The sequence below is a fragment of the Lingula anatina genome, chromosome 2, assembly GCF_051362555.1.
Source record: "Lingula anatina isolate TDL-2025a chromosome 2, LinAna3.0, whole genome shotgun sequence".
In the NCBI taxonomy this organism is placed as follows: domain Eukaryota; kingdom Metazoa; phylum Brachiopoda; class Lingulata; order Lingulida; family Lingulidae; genus Lingula; species Lingula anatina.
Window position 1 is genome coordinate 28,147,545 of NC_141768.1, and position 16,423 is coordinate 28,163,967.

Sequence of the window (16,423 nt, forward strand, 5' to 3'; positions counted from 1 at the left end):
CTTAAGTTGGGCAGTTGCCATGGGCTAGTGCTTTACGACTCAGACTGTATACCTTTTTTATCTCTTATCAATTCTAACTTCTGTCAGTGACCTTTATCTTTTACACTTGGTAAAATTAGGTTACAGACACACTCACTCTCCCCATAAAACTTATGGTAATGTGCAATAAATTTCAAAGAGTAGGTAAACTTCGAACAATCTTAAAATCAGTTGTCTGAAGGTTTTTTTGGAGCATGAAACTCAACCAGTAACATTTTTTCACAATTTTGATTTCATGTATTTCGATAAGTCGGCCATCAGGCTATTTTTGGGTTCATAAAAATCTAACAGTCAGCAATGTTGCCCTAGCATACCTTTACCTGAGCGCTGTCTGTGTGGCCAAAGGTGCAAGATAATGGTCAGTACAGTTGGCTTGGGCTGGGAAACAATAAATGTCATTGAGAGACCATTAAAGGATTATGCGTCCTTCATGTAGGTCCGCCATATTTAGGTTTCGGCCTTACTAGACCTCAGCTCTTCTCGATGTGAATGCTTTCTTAATTCCTATGCACCGTAAACACCCATTGGCAGTCATCTTCTTCTGTGGTGGAGCTTACTTGGTCATGGTAGATGTTCAGTGCAGGCCGTCTCTCTAGAATCCAGAATCATTTTTGAAAAACAACGCTAGTTGCAGGTTGCCAAATTGGTTAAAACAATGACACTAGTATCTGGTTACCAAGATTGTTTTTGAAAACAGGCACTAGTTTCTGGTTGCCAGTTTCATTTTTGAAAAACAAACCTGGAAACAAAACACTAGATACTTACTTCAGAGCTCCAATTATCTCAGAGTGCTCAGGCAAAGTACCTCAGCGCAGCTCTGTTATCTTAGAAACCGTATTTTTTATTTTAATTTTTTAATTCACTAAGTGGCTTTGTTTGGTAAAAAGGCAGGTTGCTTTCAAAAATCAATGTAATTGCTTTACATTCAAGGTGATTATTATTTTTTATTTATTTTATTTTATTTATTATTATTATTTTATTTATTTTATTATTTATTTATTTATTATTATTATTATTTTTTTTTTTTTTTTTTTTGCACAATTTTGGGTATGTTCACCCCATAACTGCCAAAACGTATTTTGGCTTTACACTAAATTTACTCATTGGCTTTGTATGGTAAAGCGGCAGGTTGCTTTCGAAAATCAGCATTATCAGTGTACACCTACAGTAATTATTCTGCTTTTTTTGTGTGTGAAATTTTTATTTTTTACATTGGCATTTTCAGTGACTTTAATATTGCATGGAATTGAATCACCTGCTAGTTTTTCAATATCCATGTTACCTAGCTGTAGCACATAATGTAAGAGGGTAAGAGTGATTATGCTATTTTAAAGCATTATGTAATAGTACATCAAAATTGGCCAAAACATTGCTATGTGTACTATTTCCTTCATAATGTCTGAACATTTGAAAGCTTTACTGCCTTGTTTGCTGTATGATGTCTGTATGTTTGTCAGCTTAGCTGTCTAGTTTTAGTTAATTTCTTCTGAATGGAAGTCATGGGGCATTACCGTATAATAGATAAAGTTGTTTCAATATAAAGCTGTGAACTTTTAAAGATTATGCACTGTTTGATAAGATTTGTCTCACTTAAGCAGGACAACTTTTAAAATGCTTGCATTTTATTTACTGTGGTTGCCTATTTTGGCAAATGTTTCTGAGGGTGCAAAGATATTAGTTTTTCCACTTACCCACATATTCAATTCAAGAACATTCAATATGGAAAAGATTGCAATCTTGCTGCGAGACCATGGGCACGAGATTACCATGTTGGTTGCAGACCATTATAAACCAAAGCATGACCTAGGTGATGTGAAATTGATCAGATTTCACATTGATGATACAGAATTTAACAAAGGTGGTGTGATGGATCTTCAGACTGCTTTTGACATCATTGAACGTGACCCAGTTATTGTTCTAAAAGAATTGGACGACCTTGATTACTTACTGTGCCATACACTGTTCAGTGATAACGATATTTTGATGCAGTTCAGAAACTCAAACTTTTCCCTTTTTTTATTTGATCCTTTAAATATAGCAGCAGGTACTCTTCTTAATGAGTATTTGAAAGTGCCATCAGTTGGTTACTGGAATCAAGGCTTTTGGAACCTCTGGTATGTTTTTCATCAACCAATGTTTTATTCATTCATGCCTAACATTCCTTCTGGACTCTCTGACCATATGAACTTTTGGGAACGGTTGCACAATTATGAAGTGGACCAAAGTATTCGAAGCTGGCTCGAGGATAAGATGGACTATATAGAAGGCCTAAGACTTAAGTACCTTCCAAAGGAAAATATCCCACACATGAAGCATGCATTTGAGAGGGTCTCTCTTATGATTGCTGCAAATGCCCATTTTGCCTTAGATTATCCCAGACCAGTCATGCCCCATGTGAAACCTATCTCTGGACTCCTCTGGACACCAGCAAAACCTCTGCCCAAGTTTTTCAATGACATTGTTACAGATGCTACTCATGGGGTTATTCTACTAAGCTTTGGAACTATTGTCCCACATTTGGAGGAGGAAAAGGCAGAAATGTTTGCCAGAGTTTTTGCTAAGCTTTCCCAGAAAGTAATTTGGCGCCATGATGGAAAAGCTCCAAAGTCACTAGGCAGCAACACATATCTGGTAAAGTGGTTTCCACAGAATGATCTTCTTGACCACCCAGCCACGAAACTGTTCATCACCCACTGTGGAGTAAGCAGCATGTGGGAGACACTGTACCATGCAGTGCCCGTGGTGGCCATTCCTCTCTTTTGGGATCAGCCCCAAAATGCCAGAAAATTGACAGACCGTGTTAAAGTTGGGGTGTCCCTTGATTATCTAACACTTACTGAAACTAACTTAGAAAATGCCATTGGAAAGGTCTTGAATGAAAAATCCTACAAAGAAAATGCAGAGAAAATTTCAACAATTTTGCAAGACACTCCTATGTCCGGACAGGAAGAATTCTTATTCTGGCTCAACTACACCATGCGTCACAATGGACCTCTTCACTTTCATTCCCAAGCAGCTTATAGTCTAAACTGGTATCAGTATTTTCTACTGGATGTCATTGCTTACAAAGTGGCAGTGAGTTGTTTGGCCATTTCTGCTTATATTCTTCTTGCGGTAGTTTTGTGGAAACTTATGAAAACCATACTGAAATATTTCACTAGTAAAAATGTAAAATCAAAAGCAGCCTAATTTAGAAAGCTTTTGCCTTTATTCACAATATAGAGTAATTTTATTCTAAAGATATTTTGACAGAAAATTTACATTTGGAACTTTGATGACTGGGATATATCATATGAAAAATTAACAATAATGTTATTATGGAGATTTTTGCCTCTTTGCATTGAGTTATCATAAGACCGCTACGCGGCTCTGAACTTTAAAGAATTGTTTTTGGTTTTACTTTAATGTAGTATAATTAAGTAATCAACCAATAAACTTTCTAAGCCCGCGTTGTGTGTTTGTGTTTAATATGTGGTCAAGCTTCTCAAGCGCAACACTGGACATGGTGTCCGTTTTTATTTTGTTTTCCATACGGTGTACGAGTTGCGGTATTTCAGAAAGTAAAACGTCGCAATATTCAGGGATGAAATTGAAATGTGAAATAACCCCAAAATTAACAGAGATACACCTATAACTACTTTTGAACTAGAATAGGAACTCGTATACTGGCAATCTAATCGTGACCCTAAAATTGACCCTTGTTTTTAACTGTTCGAAATGGCACCGTTTGCCCTCCAAAAACACCAAAATACATGTTTAATGGGGTCCTTCAACGGGTCTCGAACCCCACAACAAGTGGGCCGAGAGTCGGCCTCGAATCCGGGACCTGTCATCCGTAAAAAACAGACCCCCCTCTGTAAATCCTGGGTCTGCCCCTTTTATGACACCTGTAAACAGCGTTCAGCAGACAAAAATGGAAGACTATCTTCTTTCCAGTTTTTTTTTGCCAAATAGTGCCTATGTTTTTCACAAAATTAGCATCGTCGCAATTGCTTTGACATGTTTGAACGTCTTGTAAAGATTCCCACCAAACTAAATCTAAGCATAAAACAAAGTCATAGAAAATACTATCTAGGAACGCTCCGTGTCGGCTTTTCAAACAAGGCCGCGAGTATATCGTGAACTTCAACTTTGATGATAAGACCATGTTCGGGGACTGGCGTTGTGCTGGCTGAAATACATTTGTACGGCACCCTTACTATCAATTGTAATTGCAGATGTAAACATGTAGAGCCAAACTGGCCCACTGCGTGACAAGGTAGAAAGTTTCCATTTGATCGAAGGCATACCAATTAACGAAGCTTATGCGGCGTGGTAACTCTGCTGTATCGAACACTGCTATACGGGTTCGAGTCTTAGAGTGCTCAATGGGATATTTTTTATACTGCTAGATATGATTTCTGATAACTGAATTTGATTACCATAAGAGGTAAAACGTACATTAGGGTGGGTTCAAGTTGAGATTATATGTGACCTAAATCCAAGAGATGGGGACGCAGGTCTTTACGGTCTAGGAGGAGAAGCGGTAATGCTGACTTGTATCCAACGCCACCCTGCAGAGCCGGCGGCGCCGTACGATACGGGTCCGGACAAAACCATTAGCAAGTTTTCTTTTTGTTTTCCGTAGGAATGCGCTTACTCCAGCTGGTGGTGCAATGTCCGGAGGCGGTATCGCCTCTCTGATCCTCTAGTTGTTTGGGGGTTGATAATATAAGAAAACGATTTCTGCCAGGACGGTACAATTTATCACTGTTACCAATCCCGTGAGGTCAACTTAAAGAATTTTATGTTTTTAATTTTTGTAAGTTCTGGTATTTCTCTCTGATTGTTTAGTAGGGGGTTGATAAGAAAACGATTGAAGCTGAGAGGTCTTATAACAAAAACCATCTACTCTTTTCTTTTTCAACATGAATTCAAGGTTTTATAAAAGTATGCTTTGAATAATGATTGACATAAATGTGAGTGGCTGCATTGGAGGTATTGAAATCACTTCAGTTTTTACAAGCAAAAAAAAAAAAAGATTTCTGTCAGGACGGTACAATTTATCACTGTCACCAATCCCGTGAGGTCAACTTAGCGAATTGTTTATGCATTTTATTTTTTAAATACTGCTTTTTTTCTTTTTCAAGATAAAAACTGTTAAAACCTTGAACTATTCCTTGTTTGAAGATGCAAGAAATTCTCTGTACCATTATGAGAATCTAATTGCTCTGAGAATACAATATTGCGTTGCGTCGGTTTAAATGGGGAAATTAATGGGAACTTGGGTGACAATGACAGATCAGTTGTAGTTCCGTGCTTCGGCACAGATTCTAAGATAATGGTATAATGGTGTGCACTGGTCTCCTACGCGAGGATTTCATTCATTCACTGATGCTACTATTTGCGTCAACGAGAGTCATTTATCACGTGGGGATGTCCTTGCGTCGGATTTAATTTCATTATCTGACCATTGTCGAAATTGGTGTTATATTCTGAAATCAATTACCATGAATAATAAACATAGGGTATTGCATAGCAAAACGCAAATGAATACAATAATCCCAAAGGAAAATTTGCGTATGAGTACACCATAGCGAAATAGACCAAGCCATTGTTAAACTGTGATCAATGGTTTTGTTCGAGACGAGATATGAATTAAAACCCGATGAGATAATGGTTCGAGACGAGATATAAATAATAAAGCCGATGAGTTAATGGAACAACAGTACAAACGATTTTAGACGATCTGTGTCAGTTCTGAAAAGCGTGTGCAAAAAAAAAAAAAAAAGGTCCGTCTCAATGTAACCAGTTTTCAGGCAAACTGTGTTTATTGAGTGTGTTACTTTTCCTTGCCCGCTTGTGTGTTGACTGCTCTTTTAAAATATTCAAAATTATGAGGTAGAGATGTGTTGTTGAATGTGAAGGCTTTATGAAAAATGAAATTATATCAAATGAAGGATATTAAAACTACCGCGTACTGTCTGTTTGTAGCGACTCATTTGTTGAGGACCGTGATTTGAAAATACAAAAGGCCAAGAGTTCACATGGTTGGTATGGTATTATGGGTTTGCGATAGATTTTTTCCTAACGTTTTCAACGAAAGGCTTGGGCAGCTATCGCTGATGTTGATAGTATAAGGTCGTTCATCTGTTAATTGGATAGTATGCGGTGACTTCATTATTATGCCCAAGCTTGCATGAACTTGTCGACTGCAACATACATTAGAATAATACGCTCTACACGCAAACCCAAAATTGAGACAGTCGTGGATTTTTGTTCTATACACATATGTTTTAAAAAATTGAATACAACTTTCAATTCATTCAATTTTATTTTTGGACACTTCAACATGTGAAATGCACCTCTATATTGGGTTTGGGTGTGAATGGACACACAGGTATCGGTTTCCCATCTTGAATTTTCCCGTCAAATCGATCTTTCCTCAAAAAAGAAGCGATTTTCTCAAACCATCATCCAACCATTGCTCGACCCGTCCCTGAACTTGTTATTCCCTTTTTAATTAAATAATTTCGCTCTAAATTTTCCCGTGTTGTTAAGACCACCATGCCTCCTTTAATATTTAAGAAGGAAATATAGTTAAGCTTTTTTTAGGAAAGGTAATTATCTTTGCAGGTTACTATGGCATGCCATTCATACGTTAGGTACACGGAAAATATCACTTTGGGAGAGTTTCAAACGCATATGGTATATTTAATTTCAGAACGATTTCGAACTTTTTTTTATGAAATAAAACAATAAATATACCTACGTGATAGCACGATTTATTTCGAAAGCAAAAGAGAATAAAACAAGTGCATTTCAAAGTTGTTTTTTCAACTGCACTCATGATGAGAGCATCCGTCCTTTAAGCCCATTGAGTTATTCTCTGCAGGTGCATTCTAAGACAGTGTGAAATGTCATGAAAAAGAGACCTCATTTCTTTTGTGTCTCCTGCTCTTTTTCGGAAAGACTGCTGATACAGGTGACGGATGTTGCTGTTGTGGTGTTCGTGAGACCAAAACATTGGTTCTCCATGTTACTGCCATTACGTGATCCACGCTGACAACATCGAAAAAGAATCCTATAACCACGACGAACCTCTTTAAAACGCGCTCCGTAGATGATTGGATCCAGGAAAAAATTGAGCAAAAGACACATGCTGTTGATGCGCACTGCAATGAATAAAATATACTCTGTCTCCGATCCTTTTTCTAATTTCTCCATCGCGTGAATGATGGCTATATTGGCAATACCTGGTGTCCAAAAAAGTATTAAGGCTGACAACAACAATCCAAGCGTGATAGTTGTTTTCTTCTCCGATTTACGATGAGGATCTAATGCAGCCGACGTTTTCATGCTTTGGCGCACGACGATATAAAGTCGAATATATAACACAGCTGTAACCAAAAGCGTAAAACCGTTCGTTATATTAAAGGCAATGCTTTTCGCTTCATGTGTAACTCGCTGCATGAAAAACTCGGCACAGTCTGGAAATTGGTCAGCCATTATTACCTCAATGCTGTCAAAAATAATTTCAAAACAAAGGGCAAATGCATACTGGAGTAAGATAAGAATTCCAAAGCGCTTCTTTGTCAATATGGTTTCGTAGCGATACGGCTTTGCAATTGCAATAAACTGGTCAAACAATATGATTCCTGTTGACAGAAATGCAGTCATGGTCATTATATTAAGAAAAGTGGCGAAAACTCCCGACAAACATGGCTGCACTGAGGTACTTACAGTGTCAAATATCTGTGACATTTTTGTTGCCAAATATGCTACTAGCATCATCGTGACACCCAAGTCCGAAACTGCAATATTCATTAGCGCCCATTGATACTTTTTCCATGGTTTCCGCATGTGTAACAACGCTAAAACGGAGACTACATTTTCAAAAAAAGCAACTGCAGCCAAACAAAAGAAAACAACCGTGCTTTGCGTGGTAAAAGCGTTCGCTGCGTTATTCACTTGTGGGCTTTTCGTTGAAAAGTTTTCGAAGTCCTCTGTATTATTTTCAGCATTCATCTTTGTCATGCAGCGTTCATGGGTGATGACAATGCACTACGTTGCTAACCCGCAGCACCGCATATAACTAGTCTTTTCTCAATGTGTCGAAGAGCAGCGGTCGAAAGTTATACTATAGGGTCTTGCACAGCAAAGATAGTACCCTGAAAAAATCGGTTCAAAATCAAACATACATTTTTCCCAAAAAGTCTACAAACGACTGCTCACAAGAAAACACTGCGCTTGTTCTTGATCCATCCGCACATGTCCAACTCCGTACCAAATCTATATTTAATTCACTTTTGCTAATTAAATACCAAAACGTTATAGTAATACAAGGGGTTTAGTCATTCGTGTTCCTCATGTTGAATTGTTAAAGTTTACTGTAACAAGAAAATTTGCAAATCGGTTTTAGTACGCACCTTTTCAATGTATAAGCCCTTAAACTGAAAGTACACGTTTTGCAGGCGATCGGCTGAACTGAAAATATTCTATTCCGTCTTATGCCAGGCATGGGCTTATATATGATATGCTGATAGCATCACGCGTTGGTACAATCAATGTCCAGTTGACTTGGACCCCATTTCCATAGATTTTAGATCGATCTATCCCTGTGGGGAGTCTCTCTAGATTACTGTCAGCTTAGCCGGCTTAAGCGTCTGTCCCGCCTACTAAAAGCTGTAAGGGGGTAATTAACTATGGTGCGCGATCGGCTGACTGCAATTTAGCGTGAACCCCCAGGGAGTTAGGTCGATCTAAATCTTAATCTCTGGATCGATCTAAATCTCTGGGAATGCACCCCAAGGGTCCGCCTACTCTGTAACATCACCGAGACATCTCCAAAACGCAGTAAACAGTTACATCTTTTTTCTCATGATTTATGGTTGCCGTTGGGAGGGGGCGTTTTCCACTTATTATTTAGCGCCATTAAGATTAAAACACAATTGGCAGTGATCGACAGGGGGGTAACTTGTTTGCTGAATCCGATTCAAGCGCGTGTACCGGTGCATTGTAGTATTAAATTATATATAATTTACATGTAGGGGGGGGGGGGGCTACTCTGGCACTACAGTAAATTTAATTTAAAAAAAAAACGTAAAAACGAGTGCTAATGGCATGTGATTTAAAATTATAGATTGTCATGATTACTGTTATCATAGCGTCTGTAATATGCTGTACAGGAGATCAGTGCAGTACTGAATCCTTTTATTTTCATATTTAGAAGTTGACTGCGGCACTGGATAAGCAAATTTCCTAATTTGAATACAAAATTGTAAATAATAAAGCATTACAAGCATACGGTGGCATTCAAGAATGAGCCAAAATGTTCATGCGATATACATAAAACGGAATTAATTAATTGAGAAACAAACAGACATCAAGAAAAATTGACAAGCTGGAAAGGGCGGCCGTATATGCCAAAAGCAGTGAAAAAAATGCAAGTCAGACAACTTGTATCAGAGGCAAAAGACGACATACATGAGTATAAGCAAGGTTCGAGGCAGCCGTAAGGGAATGTGAAAGAAAAAAGCTTTTGCATGCATGCATTAGGCTTCAAAATTCGCCGGCACTTAGCCATCATTTCAGGCCTACCCAACTACCAGACTCGGCACCTAAGGATCCTGAATTAACCGGTATATCGGATCACGCTACCCGTTTTCAAGGTGTGTGTCAGATCGCATTTCGGAGTATCATACCCCAGAATAAATTTTGTAGCACGACTGCGGGCTCATCCACGCTCGGCTGAACAACCTGAAACTGTAGGCTACTCTTACTTTAGAGTACTCTATTTTATTGTCTCTATAGGGGGATTATGGGGACTTTACGACATTCGGTTTGAATGTTTTAACCACTTTTGATAGGGCTTTTTTGCATTGTATTAGATTAATGTGGCAGTCTTAGGTTCATCTAGGTGGCTTTCAAATTTATGCGCCCGGTTTTAAAATCATATAGCGATTTTACGACAATCGTTTACTATCCAATCAAAGTGACAGCCGAGCATGCCAGGGCTCATCCTGTCGGTGTTCTGGCTGATACTCCGAAATGCGATCTGACACACACCTTGAAAACGGGTAGTGTGGTCCGATATACCGGTTAATTCAGGATCCTTAGGTGCCGAGTCTGGTAGTTGGGTAGGCCTGTCATTTGGTTCCTCGCATTTTGAGTAATCATATACTGTATTGTTCACGTGCTACACTACTGTTTGGTTCCGTTGTTCACCTTGTTCAGGCTCAAGATATGGATAGTTGAGAAAATAAATATCAAATGATAGGTTTTCGAGATTATAACTTTATAAAAACCTATTTTTCTCTCGTTTTATTTTTTGCCATTTCTGTGCCACAAATGTGAATCAGCGCAAGGAATGATAATTGTTCGAATGAACGCCGACAAGTATATCCAATGGCCTGGGGCATTGTTACTAAACTCTAGGTTGACATCATGTCAACAAAAGCAATGACACGTTGTGCCAATTATAATTTTAGGGGGAAGGGCTATGCATGGTTTCTTGCCTCAAAATTCATTATTACATAACTGCTTTCCTTCGAAGAAAATGTAAATTTATCGTTCTTTTAATCAAAAAGATTATTAAGATAAAAAACGATGTACATATTTTAATCGTAGGTGTACATAAAATAAAGTAACGGAATTTAAGTCTCACTCTCATACGACACCCCTGCATTCAAATTGACATGTTCACGACAGCAGCACCCCCAAGCGACAGTTTCCGATTAAAATAATAGAGCGGGTAATTATGAACTTGTGCTCACTCAACAGCGGTTAGACCAACAAGGAGGACATTTTGCGTTGCACTCTAAAAATGAACAAAGGACGCGAAAATCAACGTGCATTTCTTCGAGGAGCCGTCTTCAAAATCCACGATAACCCTACGCCGATTCCCTTACTCGCGCAGGGGACGGAATACTACGTTTTTACCGCGTTTCTGCGCAGACTCTTCGCTCCGGTAAATCTTCAATCAGCAAAACGCACTTTACCTGGTCGTCAAATAACCTTCGCAGGATTCATCGTCATCGGAAATGGAACAAGGTCCAAGTTACTGGAGATGTGCTAGTGACGCTATTTCCCACTAGCTGTCTATCTTTTCATTTCTGATTTCTGACACCTTGTTTCCCATGTCTCCAGGCCTTGCTTTATTGTCCTTATTGCTTGAAACAAAACGCTGCGCCTGTCTGTTCACGACACACTTTTCTCGTGTTGTTGGATTTCTCTACTTAGTCTGATGGGCACTATGCGTTGGATGTTTTTTCATTTGCATTTATTTCCATGTATGTCAGTTTTCATCTTTATTTCAGGTCCGAGAAGCAGACAACATACACTACTAGGATAGGATTTGATACATAACGTTTCATTAACATGGTAACTTCTCACTTTCTCCTTTTTCTATCATTTCACAGAGTTCAGAGGAAGACAACAACCGCTTTCCCCAGGTGATAACTAACCAAGCCACTGACCACTGACCACATGAAGATATAATTAGGCAATACGTCTCCTTAGCCACTGACCATGGGGGTAAGTAAGTAAAATAAAGGTAAGTACTCAGTAGTATTGGGTTGAGGTTACAGGGTGTAGGGAGACCGGAACTAATTTCCTTTGATTTCTCTTTCAAGGATATGAAGATGATGGCATTAGTCAACCCTTAGACACATTTCTGAGACAGGCTGCCTTCACATGGTAATGGTTTCCCATCAGATAAAGACCAAACCCCAGCATCAACAAATCCTAAGCCACACCCGCCAGATAGTTCACTAGGACAAGCCAATACATCTCCTCAGCCACTAACCATGGGAGTAAGTAAGTAAGATGAAGGTAAGTAGTATTTGGGTTGTTGTTACAGGGTGTAGGGAGACAGGAACTAATTTCCTTTGATTTCTTTTTCAAGGAAATGAAGATGATGGCAGTAAGCAACCCTCAGCCACATTTGTGAAACAGGCTGCCTTCACATGGTAAGGGATTCCCATCAAATAAAGACCAAACCCCAGCATCAACAAGTCCCAACCCACATCCGCCAGATGGTTCACTAGAACAAGCCAATACGTCTCCTTAGCCACTGACCATGGGAGTAAGTAAGTAAGATGAAGGTTAGTAGTATTGGGTTGAGGTTACAGGGTGCAGGTAGACTGGAACTAATTTCCTTTATTTCTCTTTCAAGGATATGAAGATGATGGCATTAGTCAACCCTTAGAGATATTTCAGAGACAGGCTGCCTTCACATGGTAATGGATTCCCATCAGATAAAGACCAAACCCCAGCATCAACAAGTCCTAAGCCATATCCGCCAGATGGTTCACTAGAACAAGCCAATACGTCTCCTTAGCCACTGACCATGGGAGTAAGTAAGTAAGATGGAGGTAAGTACTCACTTATTGTGTTGAGGTCACAGGCTGTAGGCAGATGGGAACTAATTTCCCTTGATTTCTCTTTCAAGGATATGAAGATGATGGCATTAGTCAACCCTTAGAGATATTTCTGAGACAGGCTGCCAGATGGGTTCCCATCAGATAAAGACCAAACCCCAGCATCAACAAGTCCTAAGCCACAACTGCAAGATGGTTCACTACGACAAGCCAATACGTCTCCTTAGCCACTAACCATGGGAGTAAGTAAGTAAGATGAAGGTAAGTAGTATTGGGTTGAGGTTACAGGGTTTATGGAGACAGGAACTAATTTCCATTGATTTCTTTTTCAAGGATATGAAGATGATGGCAGTAAGCAACCCTCAGCCACATTTGTGAAACAGGCTGCCTTCACATGGTAATGGATTCCCATCAGATAAAGACCAAACCCCAGCATGAAGTCCTAAGCCACATCTGTCAAATGGTTCACTAGGACAAGCCAATATGTTTCCTTAGCCACTAACCATGGGAGTAAGTAAGTAAGATGAAGGTAAGTAGTATTTGGTCGAGGTTACATGGTGTAGGGAGACCGGAACTAATTTCCTTTATTTCTCTTTCAAGGATATGAAGATGATGGCATTAGTCAACCCTTAGAGATATTTCTGAGACAGGCTGCCTTCACATGGTAATGGATTCCCATCAGATAAAGACCAAACCCCAGCATCAAAAAGTCCTAAGCCACAACTGCAAGATGGTTCACTACAACAAGCCAATATGTCTCCTTAGCCACTAACCATGGGAGTAAGTTAGTAAGATGAAGGTAAGTAGTATTGGGTTGAGGTTACAGGGTGTAGGGAGACAGGAACTAATTTCCTTTGATTTCTTTTTCAAGGATATGAAGATGATGGCAGTAAGCAACCCTCAGCCATATTTGTGAAACAGGCTGCCTTCACATGGTAATGGATTCCCGTCAGCTAAAGACCAAACCCCAGCATCAACAAGTCCCAACCCACATCCGCCAGATGGTTCACTAGAACAAGCCAATACGTCTCCTTAGCCACTGACCATGGGAGTAAGTAAGTAAGATGAAGGTAAGTAGTATTAGGTTGAGGTTACATGGTGTAGGGAGACCAAAACTAATTTCCTTTCATTTCTCTTTCAAGGATATGAAGATGATGGCATTAGTCAACCCTTAGACACATTTCTGAGACAGGCTGCCTTCACATGGTAATGGATTCCCATCAGATAAAGACCAAACTCCAGCATCAACAAGTCCTAAGCCACAACTGCAAGATGGTTCACTACGACAAGCCAATATGTCTCCTTAGCCAGTAACCATGGGAGTAAGTAAGTAAGTAAGATGAAGGTAAGTAGTATTGGGTTGAGGTTACAGGGTGTAGGGAGACAGGAACTAATTTCCTTTGATTTCTTTTTCAAGGAAATGAAGATGATGGCAGTAAGCAACCCCATGGTAAGGGATTCCCATCAAATAAAGACCAAACCCCAGCATCAACAAGTCCCAACCCACATCCGCCAGATGGTTCACTAGAACAAGCCAATACGTCTCCTTAGCCACTGACCATGGGAGTAAGTAAGTAAGATGAAGGTTAGTAGTATTGGGTTGAGGTTACAGGGTGCAGGTAGACTGGAACTAATTTCCTTTATTTCTCTTTCAAGGATTTGAAGATGATGGCATTAGTCAACCCTTAGAGATATTTCTGAGACTTCACATGGTAATGGATTCCCATCAGATAAAGACCAAACCCCAGCATCAACAAGTCCTAAGCCACAACTGCAAGATGGTTCACTACGGCAAGCCAATATGTCTCCTTAGCCACTAACCATGGGAGTAAGTAAGTAAGATGAAGGTAAGTAGCATTGGGTTAATTGAGGTTACAGGGTGTAGGGAGACGGAAACTAATTTCCTTTGATTTCTTTTTCAAGGATATGAAGATGATGGCATTAGCAACCCTCAGTCATATTTGTGAAACAGGCTGCCTTCACATGGTAATGGATTCCCGTCAGATAAAGACCAAACCCCAGCATCAACAAGTCCTAACCCACATCTGCCAGATGGTTCACTACGACAAGCCAATACGTCTCCTTAGCCACTGACCATGGGAGTAAGTAAGTAAGTAAGATGGAGGTAAGTACTCACTTATTGTGTTGAGGTCACAGGCTGTAGCCAGATGAAAACTAATTTCCCTTGTTTTCACTTTCAAGGATATGAAGATGATGGCATTAGTCAACCCTTAGACACATGTCTGAGACAGGTTGCCTTCACATGGTAATGGATTCCCATCAGATAAAGACCAAACCCCAGCATGAAGTCCTAAGCCACATCCGCCAGATGGTTCACTAGAACAAGCCAATACGTCTCCTTAGCCACTGACCATTGGAGTAATTAAGTAAGTAAGAAAGATGAAGGTAAGTAGTATTGGGTTGAGGTTACAGGGTGTAGGGAGACAAGAACTAATTTCCATTGATTTCTTTTTCAAGGAAATGAAGATGATGGCAGTAAGCAACCCTCAGCCACATTTGTGAAACAGGCTGCCTTCACATGGTAATGGATTCCCGTCAGATAAAGACCAAACCCCAGCATCAACAAGTCCCAACCCACATCCGCCAGATGGTTCACTAGGACAAGCCAATATGTCTCCTTAGCCACTGACCATGGGAGTAAGTAAGTAAGAAAGATGAAGGTAAGTAGTATTGGGTTGAGGTTACAGGGTTTATGGAGACAGGAACTAATTTCCATTGATTTCTTTTTCAAGGAAATGAAGATGATGGCAGTAAGCAACCCTCAGCCACATTTGTGAAACAGGCTGCCTTCACATGGTAAGGGATTCCCATCAAATAAAGACCAAACCCCAGCATCAACAAGTCCCAAGCCACATCCGCCAGATGGTTCACTAGAACAAGCCAATACGTCTCCTCAGCCACTGACCATGGGAGTAAGTAAGTAAGTAAGATGAAGGTAAGTAGTAATGGGTTGAGGTTACAGGGTGTAGGGAGACAGGAACTAATTTTCTTTGCTTTCTTTTTCAAGGAAATGAAGGTGATGGCAGTAAGCAACCCTCAGCCACATTTGTGAAACAGGCTGCCTTCACATGGTAAGGGATTCCCATCAAATAAAGACCAAACCCCAGCATCAACAAGTCCCAACCCACATCCGCCAGATGGTTCACTAGAACAAGCCAATACGTCTCCTCAGCCACTGACCATGGGGGTAAGTAAGTAAGTAAGATGAAGGTAAGTAGTATTGGGTTGAGGTTACAGGGTGTAGGGAGACAGGCACTAATTTCCTTTGATTTCTTTTTCAAGGAAATGAAGATGATGGCATTAGTCAACCCTTAGAGTCATTTCTGAGACAGGCTGCCTTCACATGGTGATGGATTCCCAGCAGAAAAAGACCAAACCCTAGCATCAACAAGTTCTAAGCCACATCCGCCAGATGGTTCACTAGAACAAGCCAATACGTCTCCTTAGCCACTGACCATGGGAGTAAGTAAGATGGAGGTAAGTACTCAGTAGTATTGTGTTGAGGTCACAGGCTGTAGGCAGATAGGAACTAATTCCCTTTGATTTCTCTTTCAAGGATATGAAGATGATGGCATTAGTCAACCCTCAGCCACATTTGTGAAACAGGCTGCCTTCACATGGTGATGGATTCCCATCGGATAAAGACCAAACCCCAGCATCAACAAGTCCAAAGCCACATCGGCAAGATGGTTCACTAGGACAAGCCAATACAATACAATAATTAGTTGACCCTTAAGCCACATGTCTGAGACAGGCTGCTTTCACATGGTGAAGGATTCCCATCGGATAAAGATCACACACAGCATCAACAAGCCCTAAGCTACATTGACCAGATGGTTCACTTGGACAAGGCAATACGTCTCCTTAGCCACTGGCCATGGGACTAAATAGGTTAGTAGCAAGTAAGTATTTTTGGGTTGAGGTTCTGGGTTGTAGGCAGGGAGGACTACTTTCCCCCCTAATTTTTAAAGATATAGAAGATGTAACATAAAAAAACCCTTTTA

At 40.0% G+C, this 16,423-nt stretch overlaps 1 protein-coding gene across 1 annotated transcript; it reads left to right on the top strand.

The window, feature by feature from the left end:
• Positions 1-1,758: 1,758 nt before the first annotated feature.
• On the top strand, positions 1,759-11,501 carry LOC106154227 (UDP-glucuronosyltransferase 2A3-like). The gene is made up of 2 exons (XM_013528519.2): positions 1,759-2,844; positions 11,439-11,501. Exons 1-2 carry the CDS (start codon positions 1,759-1,761, stop codon positions 11,499-11,501), a joined length of 1,149 nt encoding a protein of 382 aa, XP_013383973.2.
• The last annotated feature ends 4,922 nt before the right edge of the window (positions 11,502-16,423 follow it).